The sequence below is a fragment of the Martes martes genome (genome assembly GCF_963455335.1).
Source record: "Martes martes genome assembly, chromosome: 12".
Lineage (NCBI taxonomy): Eukaryota > Metazoa > Chordata > Mammalia > Carnivora > Mustelidae > Martes > Martes martes.
This window is the reverse complement of record NC_137900.1, coordinates 62,508,244-62,534,424: the sequence shown is the minus strand read 5'-3', so window position 1 is coordinate 62,534,424 and position 26,181 is coordinate 62,508,244. Positions and strand designations below refer to the sequence as shown.

At 51.9% G+C, this 26,181-nt stretch overlaps 1 protein-coding gene across 1 annotated transcript in view; it reads left to right on the top strand.

The window, feature by feature from the left end:
- The window catches only part of SHB (SH2 domain containing adaptor protein B), a 134,178-nt gene that overhangs the window by 76,238 nt on the left and 31,759 nt on the right, over positions 1 to 26,181 (top strand). The window contains exon 3 of the mRNA XM_080819608.1: positions 9,565 to 9,780. Coding sequence (XP_080675734.1) covers positions 9,565 to 9,780 — 216 coding nt within the window. The remainder of the gene's footprint in view (positions 1 to 9,564; positions 9,781 to 26,181) is intronic.

Here is a 26,181-nt window from a genome sequence, read left to right as displayed (position 1 = left end):
CAGCAGCACCCCCTGGCAGAGCTGTCGTGGGAATGAAACGGGGAGCCTGATGCAGGGCACCTAGCACAGACCCCACCAGAGCGCGCGCGCACACACGCACACACACACTCACCACCACCACCACCACCACCACCCCCAACAGCTGGCACCGAGCACTCAGTCATTCTTAGAGTACGTTGTAAAGAATGGAGCCTTTGAGTTGGAGGCTGAACCAGTTGGCTTGCCTGAACCTGCAGATTTCTTACCAGTCCGGTGGGGAGGGGGCTTGGGTTTGGTCATGGCCCTTCCAAGATTCCATGAAAGTGGGCCGATGACACTGTTCAGGTGAGGGACGTAGCCATGACTAGTATGGCATGAAAGTCTGTCCCCTGTGTTTTTATCACATATTAGTGTGTGGCCGAAGGCCTCTGGAAGCTGGGACCCCACTGCACCCAGCAGACTGGAAGATTGCATGTGGGAGGTGAGGGGAGGCGGGCCCTCTTTATAAATACTGTCTGTCAGTACCCAGAGGACAGAAGATGGGGCTTTTGTCTGACTCTACTTGCTAAGGCCCCATGTGGGCCCCCCAGGGCTCTGGCCTCTGTCTGCAGCACAGGAGTCAAGGGAAACCCGCCCCCTCAGGAATGACCCCTCAGGAATGACTTAAGAATGCAGGTGCCCCCCTGACCTCTGCCCCTCATCCCGGTGGAAATGCTTGCGTTTGGGTCGTTCGCAGGAGCGTCTGTCCATCTGGAGCACTGGGCATCCTCTGTCCCCTTCTTGAAAGGGTGAAGCCCTAGCTGTTTGCAGGGTCAGACCCTCAGATCATCAGCCCCTGATTGCCTGGTGTTTCCTGTCAGCTTCTGGAAAAGACTTTTTGAGGAAAAGCACAAACCTAATCAGGGCACCTGATCCACTTTTTCCAGTTTCCTGCCCTTTAAAGTATGTACCTCTCCTGGCATTCAGGGCCCTCCATAGCCCAGTTCCAGTTTCCTTGTCTGGCCACTCCCTGTCCTTTCTTCCTCATGAGCTCTGAGCCCATGGCAGCTCACAGTATGTGGTTCTACATCAGAACCCCTCGAGCTTTCCTCTGTCCACAACTTCGCTGGGGTTCGACATGCCCTTCTCCTGGGGCCCCTCATCTTTACCTGTCTGTCCTTTCCTGACTCGACCCAGGGCTCACCATTCACCATCTGTGAGACCAGGCAGATCCCTGGCCCTTGACGGGCCTCCTTGCACTAGGACTTGAGAGTCTGTGAACTACCATCTCGCTGAAGGTTTTCAAAATCCCTGGGACAGCATTTGCTGTCTGCCTTCACAAAGCTGCCACTGTCCCAGCTGGGCAAGCCTCAGTTTCTGCACTGTAAAATATAGTAGCACTTGCCTCTGTGTGCTGTGGGGATGAGGAATGATATACACCCAGCACCCCGGCCAGTGCCTGGCTTGCGCAGGTGCTCAGTAACTCCTAACTGTTAACTAGTCAGTGCTTATGGATGGTGACATCCCGATTCTCCTGCTGAACCATGAGGTCTGGTGGAGGGCGGGAAGGAGCCTTGTCTCACCCCCTGTGAGTGCTCAGCATCTGGCCTGGGGCCCACCTTAGTGCACAGTAAGGGCTCAGTGGATGCTAGAGGAAGAAAAGCAGGCGGGCTCCTTGATGGCCTGTGAATTTGGGTCTTGCAGTTGACATGGAGTCAAAAAGCTGTCTCTTGAGGAAGTTGCCGCTCTGAAGGGAGGTTTGTTTATGCACCGCTTTGAGCCTAGGAGCAGCCAAGATCCTGGAGCAGCAAGTTCGCCTCAGTGAGTCTCCACAGGGGATGGCGACAGAACCCTGGCCTGCCGCCTCTCAGAGGCCTCAGCACGCCAGAGCTGTCCCTGGAAGAGCGTAGAGTGACAGGCAGGCCTGAAGGACTCAGCCATAATTGCAGAGAGGGCCCGAGGGCTCTGTGAAGAGGTCCACGTGGCCTTTGAAATCACAAGGGAAGCATATGTGGTGTCACCAGGTGCACAGACTTGTCTCCCCTGTGGTGCCACGCCACAGGGGGCCCAAGGGAAGACCCCATCAGACCCCATCATGGCTGCTGATGGAGGGAAGGGAGCAAACTGGGCTCCCTGACTCAGACCGGGGCCTTTCCCTCGCCCTCGGGCTGAGCCGAAAAGAGCTAGTGGTGGTACAGTTTCTGCCGGGCAGCACGCCCTCTCTGCTCCCTCCGACGTGACCATTGTTCTCGCGCCCTACCCCCAGCTTCCGCAAAGCTCTCTCTCCGCTTTTTGGGTGTTTCTGTGCAGGCCTGGAAAAGATGGTAAGAGAACTCCAATTAGTCAGTCTCCTGGCTTCTAGACAGCTCCGGAAACCAGACCAGATAGAGGAGGAGGAGGTGGGGCCTCCTGCTCGTGTTGGGTTGGGTTTATCTCCAGGCTTCATCTCTGAACCTCCCTGCCCCGCCCTTGCTGGCCTGCAGTGTCCACCCAGGATGACTCCTGCTGCCCCACGCCGCCACCTGGGCCTCCAAGGGCTACCTGAATTCAGACATCCATTGAAGCACCTCAGTCAGGAGTCAGGCCTTTCTCCAGCAAATGCTTTAACAGTTCAGATGGGGATGACTGTCCCCCGTCTTCCCTTTGATGTGGCGCCCTAGAACTTGGCTGATTTTCAGCTGCATGTCTAATTAGGAACAGCCCCCCCCCCCGCCCCCGCAATCCTGTGCAGCTCCTCACTTGATCTGTGGTGCTGGGTGTGATTTTAACACCCTAGCCCGGACTGAAATAGATGCCCCGGCCTCCGGAAGATTTAAGAACTAGACAGTCTGACAAAAGAGATGTCAGGAAGCGTCTGGGAAAGGCAGGAGGAGGAGTCCTGGTTCAGGATTTAGAGGACCCCTGGCCTCATCCCTGCTACTTTCTTCCCTTCCCTAGGTCTCAGCTTCCGGATCTGTAAAATGTAGTGATTAGACTGCTGATCGTTGAGACGTTGAGATCGTTGTGTGCTTCCTGTGAGGCACCAGAGTCGATCCAGAGCCGGGGTCCCCCATGGGGGCAAGAGATTGCCAAAGCGGCAGCGAAAATCGAAAGTTTTGGATCCAGAAATGGAAGTAGACGTAGAGGTTGATGTAGAAACCCTTCCATGTTGACTTCAGGGTTGGCCTGTCAGATTTCAGGAAGCAGACCTTTCGTGGCTCTGGGGGACCAAGGGCTGTGTCTGAGGAGGAAGGATCTTGGGCTGTTGTTCCAAGGAAGCCCAATAGTAGTAACTGGAGTAATAGCCATATCTTCGGAGTGCTTTCTGTGCACCAGGCACCATTCTAGAAGCTGAATGCACGTGAATTCATTTAACTCTCATAACATCCTTCCAAGGGGGATACTGTCATTACCCCCTCCAGAGACACAGAAACTGGAGCGACTTGCCCTGGGTCCTCCCCTGGAGCCAGGCCCTGGCCCCACGCAGTCTGGTGGAATTTGTGTTTCCAGCCACTGCACTGTCCTTTGGAACCTGTCACTCACCTGGACCTAGGGCTTTGCCTTCCTCCAGCTGGATGGTATAGGCAGTCAGTGAAGGGTTCATTGTTCTAGTAACTAGCAGCCTTGAACTTCTGAGTCTAGCCTACCCTATCCCAGGCATCTTAGGCATGGGTCCTGCTGGTTTCCAAGCCATGATGTGGGAGAGGTCTGGTGGCCCAACCAGGCACGCCCACCACTGGCTGAGTAGAGGGTTTTTTGGCCTGGGAATGGAGGCCTCGTGGGCCACACATCCCTACTGAGCTCTGCGGCCCTATGATTTGGGATCTAGTGTCAATTCCCAGACAAGCCCAGCTGGGAAAATTAGAGGTGAGGGGCCTTCAGGCCAGCGTCTATCATTTCCAGCCAGGCTTCTGCACGTCTGTGCCAGCCTCTCCCCGCCCAGCTCCACCCTGCCTGGAGGGTCTGAGGCACCTCTCCTTAGACAGTCGTGGGGGTGCCATCCTGTGGCATCCAAGAGTATCCAGAACCCACTTCTACCTGCCTCCAGCGTCCTCTCCCACCGGACCCCCTGGACAGCCCACCTCCCCCCGCATACACCTTGTGCTTCCAGCCCCTGTACCTTTGTTTTGGTCCTTCCCCCATCACATGTCTGCTTTCCAGGCTGCACCACTGTGCTGCGACCTCACGGCCAGATTCCCGAAGGCCCTCCCAGGCTTCTCCGAGCTGATGGTAGTAATCACATCTCCTGTTATTGAGGATCCTGAACCTTGTCTGTGCTGGAGACTCTGGCTCCCCCTCACCAAGGGCATCTCGAAGACCAGGATCGTGTCTCCATCTGGCTCTTGTGCCGAACATTTGGTAGAGTCTGGCTGTGTACGAGGAGGGGTGGGTACCAGTGCTGCTGGAGGAGCCTGGGTGCCCCAGGGATGCACGTGCATCTCCTCGGCCTCAGCCTTCCAGAGACCTCCGTTCAGGGGCTCCTGGGTGGCTCAGTGGGTTAAGCCTCTGCCTTCAGCTCAGGTCATGATCTCAGGGTCCTGGGATCGAGCCCCGCATCGGGCTCTCTGCTCAGTGGGGAGCCTGCTTCCCCCTTTCTGTCTGCCTGCCTCTCTGCCTACTTGTGATCTCTCTCTGTCAAATAAGTAAATAAAATCTTTAAAAAAAAAACACAAAAAAACCTAAACAGAGACCTCCTTTTCCTGGTCCTGAAGGGAAGGTCAAGAAGTAAAGAAAAACTTTATTTTCTTGTCGTCTTTTTACTAGTAAGATATTTACCATGAGGTGTTACACATTTTTTTTATTTAGATGTATATCCATCTGCTTTCAAAATAGAGATTTGAGGTTGTCCATCATTTTTTTAAATGTCTGTAATAAGGCCATTGTAATGGAAATCAAAGTCCATATAGAAGGAAGGGTGAGTGAATCTTCTTGAAGTGAAGCAAAATTAACTCTGAGCTTCCTGGCAGCCAGAGCAAAGAAAGGGAGGGCGGGAGGGCAATGGCACAGAGCTGGTGAACCCTGGTGGAGAGTGTCGCTTGTTGCTTGTGGACTTGGGGAACCGTAAACCCTTATCAGATCTTCTCAGGAGCCTCTTGGTTTGCGCTGGGCTCTGTCCTGGGCCCCTCAGATACTCCCCTGGCCCTTGCCTCTCCACCTCCTGCAGCCCTTGGTCAGCACACGTGCCTCTACACCTTTGGTGAGTGTGGGCTCCCAGGGCACCTTCCGGGCCTGACATTCTCTGATTCTAGAGAAAGTGCTGATTAATTGATTGATTGATTTTTTTTTTCTCTTTCTCTGTGTGTGATTCCACTTGACAACCTTTCCATTCCAGAGATTAACAGAAATCCCCACCCTGTCAATTTAATGTTTCTGCCCCTTGCCAAAGAGGCATGAAATCACAGCCTGCCGCTGGTATTAAAGGTCATTTTCCATGAATTTATAGTAGGTGATGTCCAGATAACTTGTGACTTAAAACATATGGTCACCAACTCCTCCTGTGAGATTAGTCTCTCGACCCTCACAGATCAGTCTGGGTAATAAGGAGGGTGGGTCCAGTCATTAGGCAGGAGACAGTGACGTCTGGTGAGCTGACCTGGTGCAGTGGCCCTTGACTTCCTGGGGCCTTGGGTGAGCCTCTCCTGGGAAAGAAGATGCTCCCTAAATGAGCATTTTCTCAGGGAAGGGCAGCTGCTTCCGAAATGCACATAGCTCCTGTAAGCCCAATCTTGCTTCATACCGTATTTACTTTCATGGGCTCCTGTCTTAATTACATTGTTTCTTCCCTGGCATCCTAATTCTTTGTTTAAAACAACTTTCAGAAATAATTACACAATAATTCCTTCCTCCATGCACAGTAGCTGCTTACCTTCGCCTATCAGGCTGTCGGCCCTTTATTCGTGTGTGGCTATACTGACAACATTGGTGTCATCAAAGTGTGCGTATTGTGGGCAAAGTGTGTGATGACAGTGTTCAGCAATTCCTAAGCAAGGAGCAGAATTCCCTTTGGGGCCTCATCTCCAAACAGTGGCCAGGACTTGTTTCGAAAGCCCACATTATGCAGTTTGCTCAACACGTCAACAATCTTGTATTTTACTTTTTAACTTAGCATAATTTCATGCACGCTCTTCCATGTAGCTACATAATCTTCAGATTTATCATTTTAATGGCTGCTTAATATTCCATCCAGTTAGCATGCCATAATTTACTTAACTGTTCCCTATTGTTGCAGCCTTAATGAAAATTTGAATTCACCATGTACTACAGGGGAAGGCTTGGCTTAATGATTACCATTATAACATCCCCTGCCCTAACTGCATGCCATTACTAACCCAGCTTTAGGAAGGCACAGATGCCTTTGGAACAATAAATTCTGTATGAGAGGTGTATGCACAGGCCCCTCTGATTTAATAGCTAATCTGTTCACTGCACATGCTTTCCTTTTATGCTGGTATTTATATAGAATATCCATGTCTCCTGCATATTGTGTAATACTAAACTGTATGCATTTGGCATATCACTCCACATACTTTATCACTGCTGTCAGGGACTTCCATAAATTAACGGGAATTTCGGGGTAAGGAGTGGTTTCTGGCTGTCAGTTGTCGTTCATTTATCCCACCCGCACTCGTTGAATATCTACTTGCAGCCAGGCTACGGGAGGGGGAGAGCAAGGGCACGCGTGACTACTGGAAGCCCACGGATGCGCATCTGTGAGTTGCTGCACAGTAGCCAGGATTAAATGGCGATTCTCACGCAAAGTACGTTAGTGGTCGCTGGTCTTGCTTCTAAAGTAGGACGAAGAGGAGGGTGGTCTTCCCAGTGCCTGTCAGATGAAGCCCCAGTGTCCTCAGACCTCAGACTTTTCCAAGGACAGGAGGCAAGACTGCACTCGTAGAACCAGTGAGAGTGACGCGGATGGCAACAGCCCCAGACCAGATTCGGTAGTTTGGTAGGTTTAGTGAATTACAGAGGTGTCTGTAGCATCTTACAGTCGGTATTCACTTTGAAGTGACCAAGTCCTACCTTTTATAGCTCTTTCTTTTCCTCTCCCTCCCCCATAAAAAGGAAAACAACATCCTTAAAACTGCTAAATGATCCCAGTTTACTCGGGGGACGCAGTAAAGCCATGTTTTGCCAAAATATGGGACGTCTTCTCGGAGGGGACAGGATTTTAGGTGTGAGAACCATATAATGAGAGGTTTTTTTCCACTTTGTTCCCTCTCTTTCTAAAAAGAGAAAACTTTTGCCGAAGAAAGTATCTCTGCGTGCCACTTGTGTGCGCACACACACACACACACACACACACACGCCTCGGCTGACTAGCACTGGCTCATGTCCTTCTCAGCAGAGGGAAAGCAGGCCTTGTGCTAGGTGCCCAGTGGGCAGTAGGACCTACCTGCTTGGTTTGTTCTCATTCATTCTTTTCACGTTGATCCACTGTTTTTAGTAAAGGATGATGTCTTATGGGTGGTGATATCAAAGTTTTCTCATAAATTTATGAACTCTAAAAAGTGAGGCAGCATAAGCAAAAATAGAAAGGAATCACCCAGGCAGTACTTGGGAACAACACAGTCGTGAAGCTGGTGTGTGACTTCATGAGCTCTGGGAATGTTACTGTCCCGTCAGTTACTGTCCACACTAACAGCACGGGCACGACATAAGTTGGCTTCTGCCGTGTCAGGGCGTGTGCGCGGGGAGTGTCGTCATTCCTGTGAGCTGGCCCTGGAACGTGAAGCCCAGCCTAAAAACAACGCTCTCGCTCAGAAGGGCTGATGTCACCAGGTGTCTTGTCAGCTCCTCTTCCGAGACACGTAAGTCCCTGGCCTTCTACCGTGTCTTTATGCCGTTGGATCTTTGATTTGGTGAATGCCTCAAGGGTCCTTTTAAGGTGCCTCTGGGTGGCTCAGTCAGCTAAGCATCTGCCTTTGGCTCAGGTCATGATCCTAGGGTCCTGGGATCAAACCCCAGGTTGGGCTTCCTGTTCAGTGGGAGCCTGCTTCCCCCTCTCCCTCTGCCTGCCTGTTCCCCTGGCTCATACTCTCTCTCTCTGTCTCTCTCTCTGTCAAATAAATAAATAAAATCTTAAAAAAAAAAAAAAGGAGTCCTTTTAAACAGTTCACTCTCAATGACCCTCACCCCTTTTATGTCAAACCCTGCCTCTCCCCTCTCACCTCCTTGGACCCAGTGCTCCAGCAGAAGTGGGCAGTGAATAGACAGAGTTTTATTCCGCCTCATAAAGAAACAAAATTCTGACATGTGCTACAGCATGAAGAACCTTATAAACATTATGCCAAGTGAAACAAGCCTGTCACAGAAGGACAAGTACCGTATGGTTCTCCTTACATAAGGTATCAGATTCATGGAGACAGAAAGTAGCACCGTGCCTGCTGGGGCTGGAGGAGGGGAACATGGGGAGTTAGAATTTACTAGGTACAGTTTCAGTTTGGGAAGAGGAAAAAGTTCGGGGAAGGGGTTGTGGTGATGGCTCTGCAACAGTGTGAATGTACTTCGTGCCACTGAACTGTATCATTAAAACTGGTTAAAAGGACAGAGTTATATTATTACCACAGGGAAACAGAAGGGCAGTGAGTCTGTCTGTCTGCTCCAGCCACCCCGCCTTGGCTTGCCTTGGTCCTACCACAGGGAATGCCAGCCCTTCTGTGTTCGCTTGTCAGAGTTCACGTGTCCTCCCTCCCCCACTGCCTCATCCCTTACAGGCCCTGCACTGAGCCCCTCTGCCATGGGAATTCTGGCCATTTAGGTGCCTGTTATACCTCTTCAGGAAGCAGTGGGCTTCCTCAGAGCAGCCTCTCCAGAGAACCCCTTCCATATGCCCCATGCAGGCCCTTCACACAATGGTGTTTAGGATCAAAGCAGGTAATGGGTGCCCCCTGTTTGGGGCCTGGGCTAGATGGGCAGTCACCCTTCAGCCCACCAGGGGCCAGACCTTGGCATCCTTTCCAAAGGATTAAGAGTTTTCCCCCCCTTCTTTAGCAGTGAAACTGGACATGTGCTCTCAAGTCCCTCCGATCTTCTCATTGTGTCAGAAGATGGGCAGGCTCTGACGGAGGCAGAAACACAAGGACGGGGGTGCTCGTGGGGCCTTGTAGGGGAGAAAATGGTGGTCCTGGTGAGGCTCTGGACTTGTTACCTGAAGGAAAACTGGAGGATCATTTGGCCTAATTTCATTTTTCAGGTAGAGAATGAAAGTCCAGAGGATGGGGAATAGTCCTTGCAGGGTAGATCCTGTTCACCCGTAAAGCAAGGGGCTGAGGGCTCTTTCTGTTCCAAGCTAATGTCAGAACACCTGGAAGGTCATGTGCACATCTGGGCCCTGCCTTTACAGACCACAGTGAAGGAGCAGATGGCGGCAGCAAGCCTTCTGGTTCCCTCTTTAGGTCCAGGAGCCTGAGATCGTTGTGAGGAAGCCTTGCCCTGTGAGAGCAGAGACGCTGCCTTCAGGGGGTAGGGAGGGACAGTTCAAACTCAGAAACAGGGTCCTGTTCCTGTGCAGTTTTCCCCTTCTTGGCTGGTGACTGAACTCCTGTGGGCATCACCTGGCAGGTCCCAGGTGAGGAAGTCCTTGTGCACCTGTTACATCTCTGCTTCCTTCCTTTTTGCCTGCAGAGTTTCAGAGGCAAGAAAGCGTCCGGTCTCAGCACAAAGGCATCCAATTATATGACACCCCTTATGAACCTGAGGGCCAGAGTGTCGACTCGGACTCTGAAAGTACGGTCAGCCCCCGACTGCGGGAGAGCAAGCTGCCCCAGGACGACGACAGGCCCGCTGATGAGTACGACCAGCCATGGGAGTGGAACAGGGTCACCATCCCAGCTCTGGCAGGTAAGGAGCCAGTGGCCCCGCTCAGAGGGGGACTGCTGACCCATACTCAGTACTCACCTTCGGTAAAGGGGGTAAGGGCACCGGTCCCTCTTTCTCAGGTAGACCATGGGGCTTCATTTGAGAATCCACTTGAGCTGGGCTGTCCTCTTTTCTGTCCACTTGGGCCCCTCAAAGATGATGAGGGTCCTGGAGGGAAAGGAGGCCAGGTCAGGCCAAATGGAAATCCAAGGTCTGGCCCCTAGGGCCTTGGTTCCAGTCTCCCTAGTCTTCACAGATGGCCTGGATGATCTCATTGTCTGACTGTCTTGGTCCTGTTGGTATTTCTCTAATTCATTGAAGCCAAGATTTCAGAAGGAATTTTGTTACCAATTAGAAGAGGACCAACCTGCAGAACGGCTCCTGCTGGGCCTGAAGGAGCCCAGTGCCTCCATCTAGCTGTACAGCTGTAATAGGCCTGCAAGCACCCAGGGTCACTGCGTCTCCTGTCCCAGCTTGGGCACGGAGCCTAGGCATGAGCGCATCCTGACCTCAAGCCAGCGCTCGGCCTGGCCGAGAATGACTGGGGTGCCCCCCTCCACCTCATTCGGTTCTGCAGAATCTGGAAATCTCCCAGCACCAGAACTCCACTCATACAACCTTTTGGAAAGCTCCCCGCCACATGTCTCACAGGTCTTAAGCCGATGTGCACAACCTTTGATTCTAAGCCCAGCCTTTAGCATCCATGCCAGGGTTATGATTGAAAACTCAGAAAAGGCATTATGATCATGCAAAGTGGGGAACAGCCTGAATGTCCAGCAGACAGAGATTGGTTAAATGGAATACCGTTCGGCTCCTCACAGGCGATGTTGACGAAGAGTTTATAATAGCTGAGGAAAATGCTTCGGCTTAATGTTAGAAGGTGAAAAGCCAGATGCAAAAGATTTCTTACGCATCTAAGAGTTTAGTAATGTGAAAAAAGAGGCATTGAATGACTCATTTAACTCTTGCCACGTTGAAAGTCCAAAAGGACGGTTTTTCTTATCTTTTTTTTAAGATTTTATTTCTTAAAAAAAAAAAAAAAGATTTTATTTCTTAGAGTGAGAGCATACGCACACAGGGGGAGCAGCAGAGGGAGAGAGGGAATCCCAAGCAAGACTCCATGCTGAGTGTGCGGAGCCTGACCAGTCTCGTGACCCAGAGATCATGACCTGAGCCAAAATCAGGAGTCTGATGCTTAACCAACTGAGCCACCCAGGTCCATAGGGGAGTTTCTATTTTTAATTCAAGATTCATTTTTGCCTGAAATCTCCCCTTTTCATGCATAACTAGACCCTTCCTTTCTAGCCCCCGGCAGTGGGGCCTCTGCCCTACCCCCATCCTGATCCCCTCAGTTGATGTTCTACCTATTCCTGCCACATATTACTCAATAGTTTCCTGGACGTAGTATGTGGTGTGCAAATCCCATTCTTCTGCCTAAATGTCCTTCCCTGCCATGGAAAAAATCCAGTGCCTCCTTCCAGACCCAGCGCAAATATTGCCATCTCTGTGAGCCCTCCCTGAGACACAGCCATGCATCCCGAGGGCTTTTCTGCTGCCTCTCTGGGCCTGTTGAGTTTATTGCGCTCAACTCTGGTAGAACGTTTCTTTCATCATGTGGTTAATTCTTTTAGGTGCTGGTCTCTGCCTGCCAAGCTCTGAGTGCCTGGCCATGAGCCAGAGGCAAGCATAGTCGTGTGGTTGAAGGTCAGGTTGCCTCCGCGCATTTCACAGTCTCCTATCTTCCCTTGGCACAAGGGAATCCAAGGACCACCCCTCTCCCCTGGCATGGCTGATAAGGGGCTTTGTTTCTCCTGGGCGTGAGAGGAGCTGGAATGGGGCCAGTGCCATCCAAGAGCTTTCTTTCTGTAAACACCGTTTTGATTAAAGGACTCATGTGGCAGCTCTCCCAGACATCTTGGGCCTTTGGTGTGAGATAGCACTGCAGACAGGTATGGGGCCTCCCCTTGGACTGATCAGCGGGTCACTTGAGGGTGGTGGTACCTTGATGCTCTAGTCTGGTCTGGCGCCATACTGCGCAGAACGTGGTCCCTGGAGGAGCAGCTTCGCATCCCCAGGAGCTGTGAGAAATGCAGGGTCTCAGGCCCCACCCCAGAGCTATGGAGTCCGGATCTGTTTTAATAAGGCCCCCCAGGTGATTCATATGCATGTTTTTTTGTTTGTTTGTTTTTGTTTTTGACAGACAGAGATCACAAGTAGGCAGAGAGACAGGCAGAGAGAGACAGGGGGAAGCAGACTCCCTGCTGAGCAGAGAGCCTGATGTGGGGCTCCATCCCAGGACCTGGGATCATGACCTAAGCCAAAGGCAGACGCTTTAACCACCCAGGCGCCCTCATATGCATGTTAAAGTGAAAAGCACTTAACCTACAGGACCTTAACTGTTCAAGTTAGGAGTGAGAGGTAGAAGGGCCACCTTCCAGGTAAGGACAATGAGTTGAAACAACTCAGTTGGACAGCTCGAGTGCTGCTGGGGTTGCATTTGTAAACCCAGAAGTGTGGCGGCCCAGGAATGAAGGACCGTGTTCCCATGTGAGTCAGTAGTATGTATGCACGCGTATGGGTATCTCCACGTGCACACGCTTTAGCAAGTCAGTGGTGTCATCAGGGAGCAAAGCCGTGCTTGGCTAGGCCCTGTCTTCTTACAAGACCTGTTTGAAGTGTGCCACATGGTTTTTCTAGACTTTGAGGAGCTCTCTGATGGGTCCTGGGAGCCCGGAGGGCAGGATCTGTAGCTGGGGAGCCTCTGTATGGAATTAAAACTGGCTGGGCAAAATCATTACTCGCTTTTTCCACCTCCTGTGTTCTCTGGTTCTGCATCTTTAGCCTGGATGAGGGAACCTGGGTAGTGTTTTCAAATTTCCAAAGGGTGTGGATTTTAAGGGGGCTCCGAAGGGCAGAGCTGGGCCCCCCGAGAAGGAGCCACAGGGATTCAGGGTCCAGGTGAGTGGGAAGAATGTGCTCTCTACCTGGCAGTATATCAGAAGCTTCCCCTCGCTGGGAATTTGCAAGCAGAAGCTCAGTTGAGGCAGGCTTGCTGGTAGAGGCTTTGCCCAGCAGTGTGGGGGTGGCCTGTCCCCTCCAGGATTGCTTCCATGTTTCAGCACCCCACCATGCTAATCAGAGACCAGGGCGGGGGGGCGGGCTCTAAATTATCGCCACGATTCAGCCTGTGAAGCAAAAGTGCTTACTGCCTTTCTAAGTGCTGTCCAGTATTGCATTCGTGGAAGGAGGCATTTCTCGAAGATGTGCTTTGGCATCTCCATAGAAGTAACCCTTCCCAGCTACAGACGAGCCTTTGTGGAAGTTAGACCCTTCCCAGCTAAGCTGTACTCTGAGGCTCCAGGGCTGCTGCCTCAGGAAGGCTCGATTATCACTCCCTAGTTGTCATGAGAATAGCTGTCACAGGGTGTGAGGTGGTTCTGGCTTCCTGGGAATGAAAGTCTTCCCCTGTCCTAGAATTCTGTGGCCAGGCGGGTGAGAAATACCACAGGGTCTCCAAAAAGCCTTGGGCCTTCATTGCCTGCTCTTCCTCCCAGAAGCCACCTGTGGCCTTAGCCAGAGCCTCCAGCCACCCAGCACTGGAGTCCCTTCCCGCACATGTGGCCTTTGTTGATCCCAGCACCCAGGACAGACAACTGGTCAGGTTTCTGGCACTGCCGACTCCTAGGAACAGGCAGGCTGCAGCCCCACGGTGCACGGAGAGCTGCTGTGGCTACCATCAGGCTGTCAGCTCCCTTCCCACCTGGCAGACACCTGCCTTCAGAGCTGGTAGTTTTAGTTCCTGGCTTGCTTTGACTTCACCCCCTGGGATTCTTTACAGCAACAAATTGCAAGGTGGCAGGAAGGTCTAGAAATGGCCTTCCTGCCCGGCCCTAAGCCCTCAGAGAGGCAGCTCTGGGCCCACACCATGGCTCTGTGGAACTCTCTGCCCAGTGTGGGGCAAGAAAAGCACCCTTGGGGGATTCCACACTGTCTCGGGGAGGCATGGATTGGTCTGGAGGGTCTCATCTGCCCTGAGCTGTGGCAGGGTCTGTGACATGGGCAAATGGAGCCTGCAGAGGAGGTGTCCCCCCAGGGAAGGGCAGAGTAGCTGGGAGCATAACCTAGAGAAGCAGACATTGGCTCCAGGTGGTATGGATTAGTGTCCTCACATCTCTGAGGGGCCACTGGGAGGACAGGGATTGAACCTATCTCTGGAACCTCAGATTTCTCGCCTGGGAAATGTGCCCACTGCAGACGGTGTCAGTGAGGCTTAAGGGAACCACATCACAGAAGTGCTGGCCATTGACTGAGCACTTTCTGCCTCCATTATCTCATTGAATCCTCATAGCCACCCTCTGGGAAATGAGTTTCCTCATTTTACTGATAAAAAAGACTGAGGTCCAAAGAGAAGGGGCCCATGGCTAGTCAGCCACAGAGCCGGGATTTGTGAAATCCAACTCCAGACCCCAGCCCGAACCCAGTGGATGTCTAGGCTCCCTGCTGCTGTCAGAGATGCTGCACAAAATATGGCTGGAACCCACGGGAAATGCTACAAGCCTTTCATTGCCCTTGTACAGATTTCTCCCTCTGGTAGAAGACTTTCTGGGATGTGTGTTCCCATCTAGAATGGCTTCAACAGAGGATCCAGTAGGAGCCCCGTCCTGGAAGTTCGTACCAGGATGGGGCATGGGGTGACCATACCCATGCTGTGGGTTAGTCATGCTCTGCCACCGTCCAGCACAGGGAGGGGCTCCCACACCATGGCACCCCACTCCTTCTTGTCCAGCTGGGGAAACTGAGGCCCGGATAGGCGAGGAGAACTTCCAGGGACCTCATAGCGGAGTCAGACAGGCCATCCACAATGTTTCCTTTTAATCCAATGAGTAGAGTTAACAGCCACATTCTAAATGAATTATAATTGCCTCTGAGAAGCAAATGATCAGAGTACTTGTTCAAGGAGCCGGGCGGCAGGGCATCCTTGAAATCTTATAAAGGAACAAAGTCTTCTCATTTCTCATTTTCCACCCACTGAAGATTGGTCTCCATTGAAGCTACTTTTCAGACAATGCCCTGGGTTCAGCCGGCGACAGGTATACTTCCCAGCAAAGAGAGAAGACAGACCTAGAGAGAAAACAGTGCTAAAACATAGTTATTTTGGGAATTTGTCTGTCTTCCCCACTAGCCTCTCTGTGAGTCGCTCTGCGCTCAAAAGCCCTGGACAGTGTTAGGCATGCTGGGAGTCCATGGCGCAGTAGAAGGAGTTTGACAATCCTAAGTCCACATGCCAGCTCCACCACTCACCAGCCATGCCACCTCATACAGGCCGTTCAGTCTCCCTGAGCCTTAGTTTTCCCATCTAGAAAAAGGGAATACTTACAACTCTTGTCACACCATGTTTCTATAATGATCATAGGAAAAGGTCTGGATGAAAAGACTTTGTAAGCCCTAAAGGGTCACACATGAAAGAACGGTTATTGGTGTTCAGGGAAGGTTTACTGTATTAAATAAAATTTAATTAATATTAAAACAGTACTCCATGAAGAGGTACCTGGTAGGCACATAGGCCCCACTTAGCAGAGCTCATTCCTCGTTGCACCTGGCACTGAGTAGCATGGGTGCCGTGGAAAGCAGTACTTAGTAGGGAGTCCTGGTCTCCATTCCTGCAGTAGTTCCAACAGTGAGTCACCCAGTGCTCCCATTCTTTGTTCAGTCCTTCGCAAGAATTGGGCCACTGGTCCCTGGGTGTGAGAGGGTCCCCACTGCCTTCCTCCCCTATCTCCCTCCCCATTCTAGCCATGGTTGGCTTGCTCAGGAGCAAGTAGGGGACTCACACAAAGGAAACATTAAATGGATTGTTGGGTCCCACTCCTCAGAGTTCCTGATGCAGAAGGTTCTGGGGATGAGGCATGAGAATTTACATTTTTAACAAGGTCCCAAGAATTGCTGATGCTGCTGACCTGAGGACTTTTGCTTTGAGCACCTACAGTGTACCTTGTATGTATTACATGTTAGGTACCGGGGTCAGAAGGTAGAGAGAGGGGATGTCACAGCTCAGCTTAGTGGTATCAGCACTACCTCCTCCAGGAAGCCCTTCCTGGACATGTGCAGTCCCTTCCCACCCTCACCCAGGTTGGGCCAGGACCCCTCTGTCCCAGGGGTGCATAATGGAAAGCCAGATACAGACTTGCAGGGGGGCTGCTAATGCTGGCTTGGTCATCCCTTACCCAGGCATCCTCTTGAGTTTTGACACCTTCCCAGCCTCATCAAGTAAAGCCAAAAGGGCAGAGAGAGGGCAAGTAAGATCCTGGGTTTGTCTATTTCCTAAACAATTGTGAGTCATCTCCAAAGCAGCTCAATTGGCTAATTTAAAATAATCCTATTAAGGTAAGAGGGGAAATGGGGAAAGGACAGGAAATTAACATTTAGTGAGCACCACTGATGAAGACCTGCAAGGTGGGTGTGGTTTCACTGTCATCACGCAGATGACAGTACTCAGGCTCCGGGAGAATGAGCCCCTTGCCCACAGTCACATGGCTCATGAACCCAGGTCAGACCACCTGCAAAATCTTTGCTCTTTCCACTGCTGCCTTGACAGCTCAAGTGCAGAAAGGCCAGGTTGGAACATTGCCTCTACCTTGTGTTAGTGCCATGTGCTTTTGGTCGCTGTGGAGGCAGAAGCAGGGGCTCCCACTCCGTGCTCACCTCATGACTTGTCACTATCCAACACAAAGGCTCTGAAGCCAGGAGCACGGATATTCTGTGCAACAGACACTTTCTCTGGGCTTGCTGTTTCCATCGAGCCCCGTGATTCATCCTCGTGCGCTCAGAACAAACAGGCTCAGCCTCTGCAGAAGGTTCCTCAGGGAGTGTTAGACCTGCCACCATCACCTGGCACACCCAGACCCACTCCGCCGCCTCCTCACTATTGGCCCCAGTGGGGCTCCTGTGAGGCTTCCTGTCTCTTGCACAGCTTCCCAGAATGCCTTGGGCCTGTGAGGAATTAACAGTTTTGTTTGTATGGGGAGCTTTTTGCCATGTAATGAATAACAGTTGTAATTAATGTTTAACACATACGGACAGCAGGTCTGTGGAGAAAAGGGGGGTTTAAATGACTACGAAGAGAACCGGGATCGCTCTCTTCCTTTGGCTATTACTGAGGGACAGGTTTTTCCAGTTGGTTTTTCTACTTGACATATGAATGAATTCATTTAGTAGCCCAAAAAAAAAAAAAAAAGAAGAAGAAGAAAAGAGAAAGGAAAACACTAGTGTTCTAGTGTTTAATAGCTTTGGTTTGTCTACTAATTATGTTGATAGATAGAAGTGTTCCTTCTAGTGCCTTTGTCTCCTGTGTGGAAAAAAAAAAAAACACAGAGATTTGATAGACTCTTCGCTATTCTGTTTGGTAGGGCAGAAATCTTGTGGATAGAGATTGTTGGAGCCCTGTGAGGTCAGAGACTCTGCCTGCCTCGTTCCACCTGGGCCCCTGCCTAGCTCCGTGCCTGGCACATAATGAACATGCAGAAATGTGTTAAATGACTCAGTAAGTCCTGTCTCAGGAAAACCAACCCCATGATTTCTTCAGGACACTAGAATACCTGGGTAATGAGGCAGCCTGCTCCCACAGAGATGGTTTATTTTCAAATCATTCTTTCATGCCGTACGCCTGTCTTCTCTCCACACAAGGCTGAGGGAGGAACCTGCAGCTGGAGGGGCATTTTTGCATGACTGGTAATTGCTCTGGTTGCCCCTTCTGGTCTGAATTCCTAGGAGGAAGCTGAGCGTGTGTCCACACTTGTCTGAGCGTTGGTTCAGGAGAGAGTCATGTGCCAGTGGGTGGCACGCAGGCCCCTGAGAGCCATCCACTTGGCTCGTCCCCTCCTGTCGCTCTCCCTTTCCCTCACTGCGCCCCCCCGCCCCCGGTAGAGGGACGGCAGCAGAAACCTAAACACAGTTTGCCTGGGGCTTTGGGTCTCCTAGATGGGGAGACGCATTTCCACAGCTGCCCATCATGCAGGTCCTCTGAGGCTTATGGATGGGGGGAAAGTCTGGCCCTGGGATTCTAAGTGATTGTCTGTGGGCGTCTGTCGGTGTAAGCATCAGGAAACACGCTGCATCAGACATGAGCAGGTGTTCCATCTGACAGGTGAGCCCGGCCCAGAGCTAGCAGAGTGCACAGGAACTCAGATGCCAGAGCCACAGGGTCTGGGTTTGAAGCCCTGTGCTGCCATTTGTTAACAGGGTGACCCAGGGCAAATAAATATGACCTCAAATAAAATGAGGTCATAGTTCATGCTGAGAGTTGGGACAGTGAGTGGTCAGTGGACGCTGGCTTTTGGTACCACTGTCGTCATGAATACTGTTTTTTGTCCAAGTTCAAATCTAGCTGTTGACTTGGGCCAAATCAGTCCCATTTCCAGCCCTCCGATTCTCATCTGTAAAATGGGTTACAACAATAAAGATGGCTTGCTTTGGCAGCTACAAAGGTCTCTGCATTTGGATCATTTCACCATTTCCATCAGGATTTATTCTTCTACTTTCCATAGCTGAGCAGCAGGCCTTGGGGTAGGGGTCTTTGCACCAGACACTGGTGCCTCTTTCCTATGGTGGGTGCAGAATAAGGGGACGAAGACACCCCTCCCCCCACCCTACCTTGTTCCAGAGTCTCCTTCCCCAGCCCAGCTTAGGTGTGCATGCACGGATGGTGTTCCTGGAATCCACATGGCGTTCCTGGAACCCAAGCGGCATCCCGGCGCCTGCCTCACAGCCTGTCCAATGCCCTGCTTCTTGGGGAGTCACCGCTGCCTCCTTTGACAATGAAGACCTCTGTTCTCAGGCTCTGCCCACGAGATGTGGCAGCGTGGTGCCCCGGGGCTTGCATGCGTCTGGGAGGTGAACACAGAGGCCTCTTGTTGGCAGTCCTGGAACACAGACCAAACATTTGCTGAGCTGCCTGTTGTCTTATGATATGTGGAGGTGCAGCTCTCACGCACAGGACAGGGGTGGAGGGGGAGGTGGAGAGTGAGACCTGCCCTTGAACTGGAAGGCAAAGGGGCCTCACCTCTCCAGGCTTGTTTCTCCATCTGTAAAATGGGAATTCTAATACTGATGGTGCGGGGAGGAGTAGATGAGGTAACTCAGAATGTATGTGTAGAAAGTCGAAGCCGCAAAGCCGTTGTCATGGGAACAGTCTCAGGCAGTTGCAGGTGTTCGCACATTGTCATGAAAGTGTGCGGTGTTTTTAGAGACTCTGGGGATCACGTGGTCCACTCCAGCTTCCCCGACCACTGTGTTGTCTCCCTCCTTGCCCCCTCTGGGGGGCTCACAGCTGCCTGGGGAGCAGCTCCTTGTGTGCCTCTCCACCCCTGCCCTTCCCACTCCCTTCCACCACCACCCCCCGACCCACCAGAGTCGAGGTCTGGCTGTTGGAAGAATGGAGGGATCAGTGCCAAGGACTGTGCGGAAGGGGTGCCTTGGCCACCTTCATTCTGTTCTCTGTGCCCTTGTGTTCTCAGGCCCCTTCTGAGAGCCACATGTGGTTTGCAAACGTGCCCCGTATATTAATTTCTGCCTCACCCACAGAAGGCCTAAAGAAGCCTCTTCAGTGGGCTGAGCACTCCTTCCGGGTGCCCTGTTTTCAGTTGTCTGATCCTTGGTGCCTCTGCTTAAAGGACCCTGTCCTGTGTGGCTAGCTGGTGGATCAGAGACTCCAGGCCAGCCAGAAGGCCGCAGCCACTGAGCTTGGAACACATCACAGGTCTTACCTGGGGCCCAAGGCCCCTGGGCCCCATTTACTCCTTTTTAGCTGGCTTTGAATGGTCCCTGTCCTCTGGGGCCACTGTCCACATCCTTGGTCAGCTGGGAGGACTGGAGGATGTTTGCCGGGTCACTGACTTCTTTCCCTGCCCCTCCCCAGGGAATGGTACTCCTAGGGTACCCTCACCCCCAGGTGAGAGGAGGCCTTCCAGGGCTTAAATCCCAAAGCAGAAGGGGAGCAGGTAGGAACTGAGACTGGCTGCTTGATGTGGCAGCCCACTCCTCTCGGCTTGGGAGGGCTGCTGGCCTGCACCAGGCCTTGTTTCTAAAACCTGGACAATTTGCCCTGACATGTCCTGGGCTCGCTGTGGGGGTCAGAGGAGAGGGTCCCATCGGGCCTCTCACGTATGCCTCCCCAGACATAGGAAGCCCTTGGGAAAAGTTAAGCCATCTTCAGAATGTTTTAAAATAAGTTGAGGAAATAGTCCAGCTACCAAGTTTCCTTTCTCCATTGATGCATAGAGGTTGTACAGTCCTGCTGACCCAGGTGAAGATTTACTCTTTTGGTAGACATCGAGCATCTACTGTGTGTCAGGCACTGTCCTTGGCATTGGGGATTCAGCTCCGAACAAAGGAGAATATGTCGTGCCTCTTGGACCTTCCAGCTCAGTCAGGACTTACAGCCGAGGCTAGGGAAAAAGAAGGTGGTTTCTTTCTTTCTTTTTTTTTTCCTAATTATTAATTATTTTTATTAACATATAATGTATTATTTGCCCCAGGGAAGAAGGTGGTTTCTTTTTTTTTTTTTTTTTAAGATTTTATTTATTTACTTATCATAGAGAGAGAGAGAGAGAGAGTGAGCACAGGCAGACAGAGTGGCAGAGGGAGAAGCAGGCTCCCCGAGGAGCAAGGAGCCCGATGTGGGACTCGATCCCAGGACGCTGGGATCATGACCTGAGCCGAAGGCAGCTGCTTAACCAACTGAGCCACCCAGGCGTCCCAAGGAGGTGGTTTCTGATGCAAGGCACTCTGTCCTCCTCTGTACATGAGAGGGGAGTATGCAAAGCCTGGGTGTGACCATGGAGAGGGCATCACCACTTACAAGGGGGCCCTGCCTGGACTTTGGTACATCATCTGTTACTAACTACCTCTGTAGTGATCCTTTATGGTGTAAATGTAGATGACTGTGGTGTACAGAAGAGGTAGCTAAGGTTCAGAGGGGCTTAGAAATTTGCCCAAAGTCACACAGTAATGGCAGAGGCAGGACTCAAACAGGGGTCTAAGTCTAGAGTCCACGCCCTTTCCATGATGCCAAGCTGCTGTGGTTCCTTCATTCCCTGGCCTTATTGCAGCCCAAGGCCGTTCTTTAAAGTCGGCTGCATGTTGGCCATGAGGAGAGGTTCAGTGGAGGCTGAGGTATGAGGCCCCAGCTCCATCCGGTTCTGAAAAGACACCTACCTACCACTCTACTGGAGACTGGGGTGGGATCAGACAATGGCAGAGACCACGGGATGCAGGGCATACAGAAGAGAAGGGAATTCTACCTGGGGTCTAGGGTGAAACCTCTCCTGGGAGGTAGCATTGGAGCTGAACCTTAAAGAATAACAAAGATCTGTGCGCCCAGAGATGGTGAAGAAGGAATCCAGAGAGCAGGCAAAGCAAAGCAGAGCCCTAGGGGCAGACGGTGGATTTGGGGACTGGCCATTCTTTGTGACTGGAGCCTCGGGCTGGGTGTGGACTCAAGTAGGGGAAGATGAATCCAGAAAGTTGGGTTGGTTCCTAGTCACGGAAGGTCTTGAACACTAGAGCAAGGAGTTTGCCCTCCATCCAGGGGCACTGGGAGCCAGCAAGGGTTTGTGAGGCCTGCAAAGCTGTACTTTAAAGGCCCTTTGGCCTTTTGGAATTTGTTTTCTCTGGCCAGCCCCGAACGATAAACAAGAAGGAGCTGGACCCCAAAGGAACACATTTATTTCATCTAAGCAAACATTTACTAAACACCCGTCTCCATAACAAGGACAGCATTAGGTTTAGGGGCAAACGAGAGATTGAAAGAGAAAGAGAGTCAGTGCCAGGCGCCTGCCCCCACGGAACACCCAGGCTGACTGGGGAAGAGTGGGAGGCAGTGCCCGTGGAGCTGCGGGCCAAGTGCCAAGTGCTTCTGAGGAGGAAGGGGCTCTCAGCAGGCAGTATAGGGGAGGCTTTCTGGAGAGGTGGCTTTTTGCCAGGTCTTAGAAGCTTCTAGATGTCATGGATGGAGCCAGAGGCTGGTCTCTCCAGGCCTAGAGGTGGGAAGTACACCACAGACCAAATGAGGGAGGCACAGCCTCTGCCTGACCACAGGGAGGAAGGCCCTGAGGAGTCAGAGGAGAAGCTGACCCTGGTGACCCACAGGCCTGGGCTCAAGCCTTGTCTGCCCCACCCCCATCCCACCCCTTAGCTCTGAGACCCTTTGAGATAAGTTCTTTCTCACCTCTGAGTCCCCATCCCTCACCATCACCCAATAGGGTGGCAGGGCTATCCGTTATGGGCAGTGACTAAACTGCAGAACCGATTGGTATAAAATCTGTCCCACAAGTAGGAAGGGGACCACCAGAGTTGGAAGCTAATAATGTGAATGGAGAAAAGACCTCCTAAAAGGGCAGTAGTGGGGGCACCTGAGCTGAGTCTTTAAAGGCTGAGGCCTGTTGTTAGACCAGAATTTTTGGAAGGACATTTAGGGCATCGAGAAGGGGCCCCCTCACCTGCCCTGGAGACAGAGGCTGGTGGTACATCAGTGGGGCTGTGTCTCCCATTGCCTCTCAGGGCCTGGTCCTGCCCCCCCTGAGCCTCCTCTCCCTCCTGCACAACTCTGATTCCATTTGTAATTGCCTATAGGTGCAATTAATTAGGTCCTGTCATTCTAATGACTCACAGGGGTGGCATATTTTTTTCTCTAAATGCAGATATTCTTTTGAGGGTTTGTGTCTTTATCTTTTGTAGAAAATCACTAAATTAAAAGAATTGCCATTTTAAATTGCAGATTAAAGAGAAACTTAATTAGAAGGAATGAAAGCAGTTGTGTTTGGAGCTTTTGTTCTTAAATTTTCTTTTTTCTTTTGCTGCTGAATCACTGCACTTGGAGTTTGTGTATTTTATTTTAGGTGAAATGATTTGCCTAATTAAGCCTGTCATTCATCACCACCTGTTCCCTCTAAAATATATGGCTATATTATTAAGCTTGCAAGCGAATGTATAAATTAATTCAGTGGGGAATTACAGTGTTGACTGGGATGTTATTAGGTTTTATCGAGTTTATCTGGTATGAAAACCGGTATTTTTTTCCCAATAAAGTGAAACAACAGCTCATTAATTTTCTTCAGTCATTCATTGGGTACCTGGTGGGTTGCAGGCATGTTCTAAGCTTGGGGCACAAAGGCACATGTTGGTACAGCTCCTGCTCTTGAGGGGCTCACAGGGCCTCAGACCAGGAAATTGGCCATTAGGAGGCCATAGACTGAGATCATGGTGATTCTGGAGAGGGGGTGAGGTCAGAGAAGGCTTCCTGGAAGAGGTGGACTCCAGAGTGGAGTCAGTTAGGTGGAGAGAGTGGTAGAAGGGGATGGGGTGGTAGTAATTTAGGCAGAAGACGTGGCCTCAAAGTGGCCGTGGTGAGGCCTGAGGCTGGAAAGGCAGCCGGGTCACGGGCTTTGCTGAAGAGTCTGGGTTCCTTCTGTAGTCTGTGTTCGTGCTTTGTGCCTGTCCTCCCTCTTCTGTGCCAGGAGCTATGTGGTGGGGTTTTATGTGGGCAAAAATCTCCAAATTCTAATTTTAGTCAGAGGTGAACATATCTTATAATTCATTTGGTCCCTCTCTCCTAGCCTATGGCAAAAATGAGCCTAGAACCTCATCTCCCCCCAGCCCCTTCTTACATCATGCTGCTTCACTGCCCACCTCAGGACCCGTAGCCCCCAGGGGCGAGGGGCCTGCTGAGCGGCCTCCCCTCCATTCCTGACGGAAAGTTAGCAGAGGGAGGGACCAGGGAAAAGTGCACACTGGTCCCGTGGTCCCTGGCCCCCATCTTCTGCCATACCCCAGATCTCCTCTTGATGGAGCATCACACAGGGGCCTTCCCTGGCTCAGGCCGTGAGTGTCAAGTCCTATTGAAGTCACCTCCTACATCCCTCCCGTCATGGAAAGATTCAGCCTCCATTACCTTCCCTAACTGGTTTCCCTGGTTGCCACCCCACATCCTATCTCCATCACTAGGCAGGGATCTCTCTAAAACCCCAGCTGAGAGTGCCGTTCCCTGATTAACCCATCCATCGGATCAAGACCCAGCTCTTTAGAAAAGGGCTGTGTGACCAGGCCCTTACCTGTCTACCTGATCCCAGTGTTCACCCCAACCCAAGGTCACCCATCTAGGACCCTGCAAGGCAGATGTCTTGCCTTTTCCTAACCCCCCCACCCAAGAACATATACGCCATTTGACTAGTTGCTGTGAGGGCTGGTGGGGTTCAGCAGGAGGAGCCCTGGTGGGAGAGCCAGGATGCTGGGAAGCCAGGCAGGGGCGCACGGTGACATGTGTGCTGGGGCCGGAGCTCCAGGCTTTACCCTCTCACTGCCACTGTGCAAGCCCAGGTTATTGACCAGATGGAAGAGTGCTCCCTCAGACACCCAGCCCCAGGACCTGTACCTTAGAAGGGCCTTATCATTGCTGTCTGTCCTTATGGTTGGGACACAGGAAACAACTGTAGTCCAAGAAGAGGTCGGCCCCCAGTGAGTCCTCTCTCTGTGCCTGCTCCACACCGCCAGTCCTGGCCTCATGGGCTGGGGTGGGGGTGGGTCTCTAGGTTGGAGTTCAGCCTCCATCCTGCTTCCTCACAAATTTTCATTACAGTTTTCTGTGAATCTTCGCCTCCTGGAGAATGCCAGCCCCGTCCCTCCAGTGCTCAGGCCATAGGCCTGTAGCCTCTCGAGCCTCTCTCTGCCACACTCCACTGCGAATGCACAGACAAGGCCTGCCAGCCTGTCCTGCCCTTCCATCCTCACTGCTCCCCTTGTGCGGCTCGCTCTCTTTCAATTAATCAACTTTTTAAAGAGCAGTTGGCGCTGTTGAGCAGAAAGTGCAGGCAGTTCCCATCCCCCCACCCCCCTGGCCCCGTCCTCCCATCTCTTTTCAGCACAGCGGTCCTGTTCAGAAGTGCCGGGTCAAAACCCACCCCATCAAAACATCAGCGTGGCTTCCCATTTCTCGCAGAATAAAATCGAATTCCTTTGCAAGACATGGCGCCAGACGACCTGGCACTGCTTCCTCCCACTACCCTCTGTTCCCCCTGGACTGTGTTTCTGTCACCCTAAGCATGTTCCCACCTCAGGGCCCTTGAACTTTCTCTTCCCCCTGCCTCGAATGTCCTTCCTGGTTTCGTCCACAGCAGTTATGTGGCTGGAATCTCAGTTATCGGGTCTGTCTCCACTCAGACGCTAAGCCTCATGGGCAGGGATTTCTGTTTTGCTCACGGCTGTTCTCCAGCCCCGAGCTCACCTGGCATGTGTGAAGAAGGGTTGAGGAGTGGGGCGGTGGCATGGACAGGCCACCGGCCACTGCCTCATTCATGAGAATGAGCACATACCCGTGGGTCCAGCATGTCTAGAGCCTTCCATGGGCAGGAACCTCCCTTCCCATTGCTTTCCGTAGTGGTTAATGGAGAAGAGTGTCTTGGAGGGATGACAATGCTTTGCGGTCCTGATGGGTGATCTCACTCAGGCTGAAACATAGAGCAAGTCCATCCACATCCCGCAGTCCCATAGACAGCACGCCACCACTGGCCACCACCCTCAGGGCTGGGGTTTCCTGCCACCTTCATGAATGTGAGGTTGATCGCCATTGTGGCTCACCAGGGTAGAGGACAGCTGGCCACATCTGTGCTTGCTCTTTGGAGAGGAGATTCCTGCCATCATGTGTCCCTGGGCCTGCAGCTGGACCTGGCTTTGGGAGCCATGTTCCCCAGGGCCTGGCCCGTTCACCAAGCGCTCTGTGTGCTGGGCCCTTAGGATGTCTTCTCTCTGATCTTCGAGGTTCTGTGGCGGGTAGGAAATGGAGCCTCAGAGAGGTTGAGTAGCTTAGCCAAGGCACACAGCAAGTTACTGGCAAGCTTGGAAGAGGAACTCAGGTTGGTTTGGACGCTTATGTGAAGTACCTAGTACCGTGTCCACATTGAGCAGAGAAGATAATAAAAGTAAATATTTTATAATAACATCGATTGAGCAGCAACTACATGCTGGGCGCTCTGCTAAGATCTGGGTGCCATCATCTGATTGCTGCCATCACGCAGCAACCCCACAAGGTGGGTACAGTCATCGCCCCTTATAGAGGAGGAAACAGAAGCCCGGAGAGATAACTTGCAAGGGGGACTAAATGGTCTCTAGAAATGCTTCTAGAGACTCCAGGTTCAGCTCAGTATTTTCTTTATGGGCTATCTTTGGGGTCCTGCCCTCAAGAGGTATCCTCCCCAAGCCCGTGGAAGTACGTGATACTCTCACAGGCCCAGGGAGGGAGGAAGCTTGCAGCAGGGCCTGCCCACTGTGCTGTGCACTCCTTCAGCCTCACCTGGCGCTGGGCCCGGGACAGGGCTCGCTGCGTGGGGGGCCCAT